The sequence below is a fragment of the Anguilla anguilla genome, chromosome 2, assembly GCF_013347855.1.
Source record: "Anguilla anguilla isolate fAngAng1 chromosome 2, fAngAng1.pri, whole genome shotgun sequence".
In the NCBI taxonomy this organism is placed as follows: Eukaryota; Metazoa; Chordata; class Actinopteri; order Anguilliformes; family Anguillidae; genus Anguilla; species Anguilla anguilla.
The window spans coordinates 20,133,635-20,144,917 of record NC_049202.1 but is presented as its reverse complement, the minus strand read 5'-3'; the positions used below and the strand labels follow the sequence as shown (position 1 = coordinate 20,144,917).

General features: G+C 37.2%; 1 protein-coding gene across 1 annotated transcript; it reads left to right on the top strand.

Annotated features, from left to right (window-relative positions):
• The first annotated feature begins 2,345 nt into the window (after window positions 1-2,345).
• LOC118221573 (zinc-binding protein A33-like) lies at window positions 2,346-8,387 on the top strand. The gene is made up of 6 exons (XM_035406775.1): window positions 2,346-2,802; window positions 3,940-4,035; window positions 4,125-4,355; window positions 6,627-6,649; window positions 6,736-6,854; window positions 7,159-8,387. Exons 1-6 carry the CDS (start codon window positions 2,401-2,403, stop codon window positions 7,731-7,733), a joined length of 1,446 nt encoding a protein of 481 aa, XP_035262666.1. The 5' UTR covers window positions 2,346-2,400; the 3' UTR covers window positions 7,734-8,387.
• The last annotated feature ends 2,896 nt before the right edge of the window (window positions 8,388-11,283 follow it).

The window sequence follows — 11,283 nt, the reverse complement described above, 5'->3', positions numbered from 1 at the left end:
AGACTTGACGTAAGTGATTTTCCTGCTGGTTATGTAGGGGTATTGCAGTTTGGGATGCATATGCGTCCAAGCCTGTGGTGAACTTTGCATTAGCTTTATGAACAATTTGATAGGAATTATCAACTAAAGGTGCGAGGAATTAATTGCCAGACGCAAGGTGTTTTGAATTAAAAACAGGATGCGATGTTCTATAAATAGTGTGTCAAATTATAAAAAAAGTAACCATGGCTTCTTGCATCATTGGAAGACACTGAAAACCATGCTTTTAGAAGGGAGAGAGTTTTCAGAGACCAAAATGACTTTTTAGTGCATGATGATCTTCCAAAAAGTTTGCTTTTCTCTTTTGGTCCGTGGTTATTCCTGACTAAACCCTAATTTGTGCTAGCATTATATAAGGGGAAATTGCTGATTGTAAGGCACGTTCAGGTGCCGTCAATTTTAAGTTAATTTGAGATTTATAGGTCACATGTGCGTAAGTTACAATGGGCTACTTAGAACCTGCCTAAGCAAGGTTTTTTATGCTCAGTATCTTTTATGAATCAAACATAAGCACGCCGTCAGAAATGATCTTAAGACTAAGTTCAAGTATAAATCTAAGAACATTTTTATAAATGAGGCCCCTGGAGTGAAATGTCTAATCAGTGAAAGTTCAGTGAATATGTGCAGAATTTCCAGCAGAATGACTCCCTGAAATGCATGAAAGTTATTCCTTTATTGTGCCTCAGTCCTGGCCTCGACTGGTTCATTTAAGTACTGCAAGCTCTCAGAAATGAAAATCAGTTGAGAACAGTGTCTTTGTACGTGGTGTATATGTGAAATGCATCATTCTAGCCCAGCTGATACCCTCCGTTTCAACTGTTATTTGAAAAATGGCATTTTCTGTGCTTGCAAACAAATTCAGTCTGCTTATTGTATTTGCAGAACAGATGTTGTCTCTATGAAAACAAGAAAAATATTGATTATTATCGCTATTATATTAAAGAGTGTCTTTCAGGCAGATTGTTTGTGGTGTCTTCATGTTTCATGGATTGAGATGCCTTTTGCCTTTTTGGCACCAACACATTTCAAAAAGGACCTGGTTGCAGAATATTTGAAAGTGTCACACTTTCAAAATTCTAGATCGCTTGATTGATCTCTGCATCCTGCAACATCCTGAAATACATGTGTACAGAGAGAGGCTGAATTTTTTTCTGGTTTCAAGCCATGTTCTACTTTTAATGATCTAATAAAAACTAATAATATATTTTATTTGACATTCTTCACAAGGTATGAGCTTGTAGATATGCATTCAGCAGTAGATTTGTATCCTTGGTGAAAATTTTTTACTGTGGTCCGATATTGATTCGAACCAGCTGGGGTACTGCTGGGGATTATGTTCATGAAATGATCACATATTTGGCCCCACCACCATGGGCCACCTTATCCCTGCACAATTACTGCACAATTTCTTTGAGGGCATCTGTCAGGGTCCTTGGAACATATTAACTATCCCCACCCCCCTGGTACAACACGCCTGGGAACCAGGGTTGGTGTATAAGGGTGTTTAGAAAATTACGTGAATAGAGTAGCCCAGGGAAGAAGGGATTCAGTGTCTCATTGGTCGCTAGCAAATCCTGCTGGTCAGTCAGGTCTCTGCAGTCTGTTTAACTTACGCTATACCTGAAATGCTTAATTCCAACTCATGTCTGCACTAGCTCAACTTGTGGACTGCACTGCATGTCCCTGAGGAGAGCACATGCTTGCACTGTCCCAAACTGATAGCAGATTCAGCAATGAGCCAGCTGGTGACCACAGTCAGGAGAAACACTAAAGCACTGACCTAAAGAAGCTATTTTAAACACAGTTAACTCACCCAGTCTCTTGGGTGTTAACTGGTTGATGTTTCTAAAGGTGACCCTGTGGCTCTCTAAGTCCAGGGTTGGTGAATCCTTGTTTGGAAACTATAAGATACTCCTATTCAGAGTTACTTAAATGCAGAACATTCAGCCCTTTATACAATATATGACTGTCTCTTTTCATATATGGATTTAGTTATGAGTTAATCAACGTTAATCAAATGTGGTGCAATAGAAAAAAAACTGTTGAGCTGACCCACAGAGGAAATTAATTCATAGTTTGCAATCTTTTTTTGCTTTACTGCGATGTCATGTGATTAGCACAACCTTGTTAATGTGGAAAGTTAGCTCTGTAGCTAGCCAACTGAAAGCCGGGAGTTAGGATACTGAGTCATAAGCACAATTACTGACTGGTTCAGAAAACCATTTCTATTTCTGTCAAGGAATGCCCCTGCAACATGAGCAAGGCTACAGCCCTGTTTCGGAGCTAAACTAAAAGAGAAACTTTGGGCGGTATCGCAGAGTTGTGTCTGATAAAGTCAGGAGGGGCAACTGGGTCTGTAAAATGACAACTAAAGCCTCTTCTATAGAACTTTGCTGTTCTGTGTGCTTTGGAATATTCACCGACCCGGTCTTGATGCCATGCAGCCACAGCTTCTGTACAGTCTGTCTCCAGCAGGGCTGTGAAGAGAAGAGCCCTTGGGAGTGTCCAGTATGCAAGAGAGCGACTTCCATGGACAAACAACCTCAGAACCTGGATTTAAAGAACATTGTGGAGTCTTATGTTAAGCAGAAGCCTGAGGGTGAAGCTGAAGAGAAGAATGACGCATGCTGCAGTTTTCATGGAGAGAAACTCTTGTTCTTCTGTGTGGAGGACGAGGAGCCTCTCTGTGTCGTGTGTCAGACTTCAAAAAACCACATGAAACACCAGCTCTGTCCAGTGGAAAAGGCTACATTAGATCTGAAGGTATTCTCTTACAGTTATCAGTTACTTTGATATATTCTTTCTTGATACTTTAACTGAAAGAAACTATTAATACATGATGATACTGTGTGAATAATGAAGCTTCACTGACCTTTACTTACATTGCAGCTGGCCTATTGAACTACATTTCCCAGGAGGCAAGATTGGCATGATCTGTTTCTAATTGGGTCGTAACTTGGCACCAATTGGAACACCACAGTGCACATTGTAATGCAGGGAGATTAATATAGCAAGTGGATTGACTTTCTAAAAAATCAAAATACTATAATGAAATAATTGCAACACAAATAGATTTGAAATGCAGAACGGAACCTTTTAATAATACACAACAAAATATTTTATGCCAGTAGAACTCACAGATTTTACAGGTGTTACCATAATTTCAAAGAATTAAAAAATATATATTTTTGAAGACATAACTCTACTTTTAAAAAGACAGTTTATGTTACCACAGGTCACGTCATAATTTATTAGTGATTATTTCGAAATAATTTATATGAGAATTTGTGTCTACCTGCATGAATTCTTCACACACATTCCTGTTCCCAAACAGACAACATTTCTTGTAGACACTAAACATGTCTCAGAGCGCAAGACATTGTTAGGTCATTTCATGTGGCTTACTGTTTGCATTTGTGCATGATTAGTTTATTGATGCTAGTATCAGGCCATATAATATTATAAAAAGTTAATTGTCAATGGCCACAAAATATTAACACACCTGTTGTTATATGCTGTTATATAACTGTTGTCATGTTTCTTAATCCCTAAAAAACATAATTCTGATGGTAGAATGAGACTTCACTGACCCCATAGAGGTGGACCTATTATGTACTGTCAAGCACCAATGATGAACCAATAAGAAGATTTTGCTTGTGATTGGTCGTAATAATTATGTCACTGATAACAAATCTTTTTTGTGCCAATTTAGTGGCTTATGAAGTCTCAGACTTCCACGACGTGACATGCTGGGTGAGGTACTGCCAGATGACCAATGAGGGTGTAGATAAAAGGCAGATTGGCACACACAGCCTAAGTTCTTTGAACTTCAAGTGCAGTCATGCCAAAAAAGGGTCAAATACAGTGTATCACAACATTAACCAGTTCTTCTTATTCCAGGAGAAGCTCAAGGCTGCGCTGTATCCTTTGAAAGAAAAGGTTGAGAGGTTCATTGATGCTAAACAAGAATGTGAGAAGACAGCAGCACATATACGGGTGAGTAGAGCAGTAAGAGACCCTTTGTAATTTCACAACACAAACACGAAGAAATACTCTTCTTTTAATAACGTGCTGCTGAATTGCAGAATCAGGCCCAGTACACAGAAGAGCAGGTAAAGACACAGTTTGAGAAGCTCCGCCAGTTTCTGCAAGATGAAGAGCAGGCCAGAATAGCTGCGCTGAGGGAGGAAGAGCAGCAGAAGAGTCAGATGATGAAGGAGCATATTGAAAGCATCACAAGACAAATCTCCATCCTCAAAGACAAAATCACAACCATAGAGAATACAGTGGATAGCAAAGACATCCATTTCTTGAAGGTGAGAGCCTGATTTGTTTGCAATGTTGAGTTTTGTGCATTGAATTGATTCATGCTGACATGCCTGTAAATGTGACAGAGGATCACACATGCTATGTCACTCTATAATTATTTAAATGTCTGGTGTAATTGTATTTTTTTTTTTCAATATTATCAACATATCCTATGAAAAAATTGAAACCTGCATTGAATTTATCCTACCAGCAAGTATTATCCATCTAACACAATCAATGTCAAAGTGATATAGTGTTCGTTTGGTCAGCACTCATCATTACATTACAATAAACTTTGTGCTTTTTACTGAAACAACTTTACGAAGTTTTTATATATGTGGCAAGTAGGTACCAAAGTACTGAAAATAGACTCCATTGAAATGAACAACTTGCTCCGTTTTGAAGTAAATTTGGCAGAAACTACACTGGCCAAGTTTTTGGTGATTATAGGTTGCATTTTCTAAAAATGAAAAACGGTCTTTCTGAACTATATTTAATGATTTTAGTGAGATTTTGAATGAATGGCTTCCTGGTTGAGCACTATTGTCATGGTTTTGGGTGTTATCACCATTTCTTTTCCATCCTGCATCATTCTTTTAGTTTTTAAGGCTATCTATTTTTTTCTGCGCCTTTTCTTCAGTTATTACAGCCTTTTAGTTTCCTTGATTGATGTCCTTGATTGAATTATACCCTTGATTGATTGATTGTTGTCTTGATTTAATTATACGTGTGCAAATCTGTTTACAATTTGCACCTGTTGGCGTTCTATTTAAACCCCAAGCAAACCAATATGCTTTGCTTTAGTGTCAACTTGTGTTACATGAAAGCTGGTAACTTGGTCTGTTTTGGTAAGAGGTTTAGTTACTTGTTCAGTACCAGATCAGTTCCTCTTCTGCGCCCTTTTATGCAAAGAGTTACTGCGGAACTGAATTTTGAGGTTATTAGATTGTGGGCTACTAAGTTAGCACCACTATCTTTACTCATTTCTCCTACTCTCTCGTGGTTCTTTTGACAGTCCTCTGTGCGAGGGCTGTTTTCTTGAAGTTCTCACGTTCACCATTCTTTTCAGACTATGTTTTGTTTTAGCAGACTCAGTACTCTTTAAGCCTTAGTTCTTCACTCTGTACTCGGGGCATTAAAGCTTTTTCGTTGGGATAGTCTCCCATAGGAGTATTGGTTTTCTTTTCGTTTATTTTTTCCCCCTATCCTTTTGTCTCTAACGAGACTTAGTGGTTATTGCGCCCCAGGTGGTTAACTTAAAGTTCCCTGCTCAGTCACGTTTGGTCTCCCTACTTCCCCACTCCGTCACACATATGGGGTAGAAAAACAGTATGGAAAAAAAAAAATAATAATAATGCAGGATCCTTTAATCTTTATCAAGGATTGGTTGTGCTGTCTTTCAACAGTCTAAATATCTGAACTTTTTAGAAAATAAAACTAGAAATATATTTTATTGCAGTGTCCTTAAAAATATACATTACAGCATCTGAAAGCAGCAGTATCTTAAATGTATATATGCCTATATGTGTAAAGTTTAATATTGTGCTAATACTGTATATTTTACTTCCTTATGATCATAGTATATTCCATTTCTGTGAGGGTTGTCATATTTAATTAAACTGTGTGAAACCTGTCAACAACTATTATAATCTGTCAAGATGATTTGCTCAGGTATTCCTGGTCTGAACTAAGACAGCCAAGATATTGATTGACTGGCAGCTACAATCTTTAAGACAAATTGAGTCCTACAGAAAACAGACGACAAACAAACCATCAGAGTGACCATGGCAGCTCCATGGGAAAATCCTATTGGTAACACGATGACTGAACAAAAAGTGACTTCCTAACCTAGAGCACAGATGTTATCAATGTCTCAGTGCGTAGGACCTGTGATCTCTGCAGTTCTGTTTCCACGGACAGAGCCACATCACTCGCCTTTTCATCTCCCTCCACACACACACACACACACACCCACAGACCTGTACTTCCACTTCAACAAGTGTTCATTTATACCAGTCAACGTTTCTGTCATACATCCAGGTATTCAAAAATTTATTGGAAAATGTTTCACAGGATTGTTCAGGCATGGAATGTAAATCTAACTGCGTTATAATTGATGTTCATGTCCTACTTAAAATTGCATAGAGTCTGAACATACATTGAGAAATATTTGTATATTGTCTTTCTTAATTAAGAAGTAAAATTGAATAATAATGATATATTGGTCTTATTATAATCATATTGATATATTTTAATAAAGTCGTAATTGTGTTTTTCAGACCTACAAGGACACCAAACAGAGGTATGTAATCTATAACCTGTCTTCCTCCATTTAAGCCACTTAGACAGGTGTGACACTGTTTGAGTGACTCCTGCTTATCTTTACAGAGCCCAGTGCACACTGCATGATCCAGAGCTGCTCTCTGGGGCACTGATAGATGTGGCCAAACACCTGGGCAACCTGAAGTTCAAAGTCTGGGAGAAGATGCAGGAGATGGTGCAGTACAGTGAGTACTTGGTGTGGGGCAGGAAATACCATTATATAAAAAATAGGCACATAAAACTATAGAAACAAGCTGCATATTGTAAAGGTGTGCTAGAACACCATTAAAATATATAGGTTCAACACACCAATTCAAAACATAATTGAAAATCTGTGTTTTCCACTGCTTGAATTCTAATCGTTGTTGTGATGGACAGATGCCAAGTGTTTCCTCATCTGAAATACGTATGCAGGAACACCACATGTTTTATCCATTCAATAAAATGAATGACCGGCAACTAAGCCTATCTTCATTTTCGATCATGCAGCTCCTGTGACTCTAGATCCCAACACTGCAGCCCTCTGGCTCTTTCTTTCCAATGGTTTAACCAGAGTGAGAGACACAGAGAGAAACCAGCAGATTCCAGACAACCCAGAGAGGTTTTACCCCTGTGTTGGAGTGCTAGGGTCCGAGGGGTTTACCTCAGGAAAACACAGCTGGGAAGTGGAGGTGGGGAACAAACCCTCCTGGGATGTGGGAGTGGTGAAAGAGTCCATCAACAGGAAGGGGGCGATTAAATGCAGCCCAACAGAAGGATTTTGGGTTGTAGCTCTAAGAAAAGGAGAGGGCTACAAAGCAGCAGGAGTTACCCATCTTAATCTGGAGAGGAAACTCCAGAGCATCAGAGTGCAGCTGGACTATGACAGGGGGAAGGTGTCCTTCTTCGACCCCAGTGACATGTCACTCATCTACACTTTTGAAGACTTGTTTACTGAGAAACTCTTCCCATATTTCAATCCTGATTTATACACTGATGGCAATAATCCTGGAGCCTTGCAAATCTGCCCAGAGAGGGTGACCATTGGAGTGATGTCATCCCAGCGAATGTGTCCCAAACAGTGATGTCATCTAAGCAAAAGTGATTGTAACAGATTCTAATGTGATATGATTTCTGAGATAAAACCGCTTTTGATTTTCTTTTGCATGTAGTCATGTTGACAAAGCTGTATTCAATATAGCATTTGCAAGAAAATCATTATTTACTTATTTGTAAATATCTGTAAGTAATCAGCTCATGTGCTAAAAAAACACATCGGCCTATGTTAACAGTGTACAGTTAGGTATGGAAGATGTAATGTTGGGAGGGTTCCAAAGACATGGTTAATAGCAGGAAAGCTGTGGAAAGACAATGCATTGTAAATACGACATTCTAAAAAATAAACATTATTGGATCAAAGAAAGGGGTGAAATCATTTGATGCCTAAGATTGGACGTAGAGTTTGTGCACAATCTCCCAGCACAGCTTTATAGCTGGATTCTTCTTCAAGAATTGGATACCATAATTAGATTATGAAAACTCCTTGAATCAAATGGGTGTGAATAAATTTTGTGCTTGGTAATTATTTGCCTTGTCTTTCAACAAGCACTTCTTGTTCCAAAATGGGGGGATGTTTAAAGCCCTGTAAACACAGTTATGCTTCATACTTTCATACCTTCTTATGCAGGAATACACAAGGGGTGTACTATTCTACATTTATGCATTTTGTTAAACTTTATCACTTGGCAAATTGGTTAATTGTAGAAAAAAATGCATTACTTTATTATTGCAAATTATATAGTTTATAGAACAGTTATGCAATTAGCACTTATATTATCTTCTGTATTCATATTATTATTTTACAAAAATAATTTTATTTTATAGCAACTAATAAGTGCAGTTCTATGTATGTAAAAGTTCAATACTTGTGAAAGTTCTGTGCTGGGCTTGTAGTTTCTTCTATTGAGCTTAACCAATTTAATTGTTTTTTTTTGGTTTTTTTTTGTTCTTGTGATAATTTGTCACCTCACTGTATGTATCTTTTGGTTTTTAAAAACTCAACAGGACATTTAATGATTGTGTAATTGATTCTTGTCTGTAACATTAGACATGTAAAAATAAATTTTAACAAATGGAAAACTTCTTAACTGCTTAAACATAAAAGTGGTATAGCTACCGAGATAAACATTAGCTGTTTGTTGGTTAGCTAGATAATTGGACTGGAACCCTCCAAAATCTGGAATATGAACTGAAGTAAAAAGAGCTGTTCCAGGTTTTACTCATAGTTATCCAGCTAATGCTCCGTTGTAAGAATATTTAAATGTTGTCACAATAGTCCAATTTAATATGTTGATTAACATGACAAATAAGATATTCCTCACACGTGAGGAGCAAATACCTGGTGCATTAACGACGATAACAACAGTAATAATAATAATAATAATAATAAATAATAATAATAATAATAACGTGGAAAAGGGGAAAAATATATTTACCTCTACATCTACTTTTTATTTATGCATTTCTTTTTATCATATGTTGTCTTTAACTATGATATGTGATGTTACTTCATCTCAATCCAATCCTAGCTCTGTTTAAGTTGGACAATCATGCAGTTTAATCTGACATTTTCTTTCTTGATATATGTTCAAAACATTCACAGTTCTAACTCAGTTCTGCTCCTGAAACCCTAACAGAAGAAGGGTCAGATTAATCTCTTCCAAGATTAACATGTCTCTTTCATGGACTTTTCTGCAATTCAGACTGCAATTTACTGGAGTTCCTGAATTCCTTATAGAAAAACAACAATGGGTTTCATTTTGGTTTCTTTCTTCTTCTTCTTCTTTACTTGTTTACCACTATTGCAGTACAGTTTGAATTGAGGTTAAGTTCTTATATGTTAACCATATAGCCGCAAATAATTATTATCAGAAAGGTACATGGTTAACTTCTATTTGGGTATCTAGGTTTGAAGCTGTACTGTCCTGACACTGCACTATAAATAGTATTTGCATACATTAGCACTACATAAGAAATGTAACTGTTTTAGTCTGTAAAGTTTACATGGAACCTGCCACAATTCCCTCTCTTGGCCACTAGAGGTCACCCCTCCCTTGTGTTTCAGCGTCTCGTCTTTTTTATTGACGTCTTAGTTGTTGCCAACTTCTGGTTCATTTCGGTTGTCTTCTTGAATGGTGCTGTGCATTTAAGTCCCCCATTTCTCTAGTGTCCTCACTAAGTCTTTGTGTGAGCTTCCCCAGTTCTTTGCCAGCCCTCCATTTTTCTAACCTCCTGACTATTGTTCTAGGTAGAGTTCTCCAAGTTTTCCTGTTTCCTCATGATAGGGACCCTAATATGCTCAGCATTGCAAATGTAGTCAATAAAGCACTCGCAAATCAGTGCGCATTACCTTTTGGTGGCTGATAAGCAGCTAAATAAAATAATCTATATAAATAATTTTGTTAAATGTACAAAACATTTACTAAATGTATGAAACATTGAGCTAAATATTTAGCTATATGTATAAAACATTTACTAAATGCATGAAACATTTAGCTAAACATACCCAAATGTATTAAGCCTTTAGCAAAATATATGAATCATTTAGCCAGATATTTAAATGAATATAGCATTTAGCTAAATGTAAGAAATATTTAAGAAATGTATGATAGATTTAGCTAAAAAAATAGCTAAATATATAATCATTTAAGTAAATAGTTCATATATTTATGAATGTTTGTATATTTAGCAGTTTTTGCATTTGGTTAAATATTGAGCAAATGTTTATACATTTTGCTAAAATGTTTTATACATTTAGTTAAATATTTAGCTAAATTTTTCATATATTTAGCAAATGTTTTATACATTTTTTGTATTAAATGCCTTTTATTATCCCCCACCTGGGCCTGAGATTACACATCTGCATCCTAAGTCATCCACAATCTCTACCCCAGCACTTGGTTACCCAGTTTGTATTCCCTTCACACCTGATAAACATAGGTGTATTCTTACCAAAGTTTAGCTAGAGAAAATATCAGACTGGGAGTCCGGGTCTCTAAAACGCGATGTGATGGGATGTGAGTGGGGACCTGGGATGTCTGACACGTACTATTTGTGGAGTGGAGGAATGACTCTGATACCTTACAATGGTAAAGAAAACAAAAACACACACAAGTGTTCATGACAAGAACAGCATAATAAACGCTATTTATGATAATAAGAACAATGGCATTGAAACCGTGTTGATGCATAGCTGGACCCATTTCATCCAAATGTTGAAGCATCAACAGTGGTTCTCACTCATTCCTTTTCATGCCACAGTAAATTGGCACTCTCTCACGAAGTGTAGGCTACACTTCAATGTACAATTTAATCAGCTATGACCCTAAAAAGGCAGGTGTCTCTGCAATAGAATGGCTAATAACAACATACATTAACACATTGTATCTCATAATTATTCCAAAATTAGGCCACCATGATATTGATTAGCCTTACATTAGGTGGTGACATTAGTTGTAGGCAATTTCACTTGTTTTAGCTCGCACCCAACATGAGTGAATTGCTCTGATTCGCCACAGTGAACACTGTACAGCACTTCATGTAGAGGCCAGGAAGTCGGAGAAAGCGCAGCTGGAG

Bases quoted from the DNA above. Each gene is read 5' to 3' on its own strand.
- LOC118221573 (XM_035406775.1), top strand. From the start codon at position 2,401: ATGACAACTAAAGCCTCTTCTATAGAACTTTGCTGTTCTGTGTGCTTT. The intron at 4,356-6,626 runs GTGAGAGCCTGA...TGTGTTTTTCAG, and splicing joins AAGACATCCATTTCTTGAAG to ACCTACAAGGACACCAAACA. The intron at 6,650-6,735 runs GTATGTAATCTA...TTATCTTTACAG, and splicing joins TACAAGGACACCAAACAGAG to AGCCCAGTGCACACTGCATG.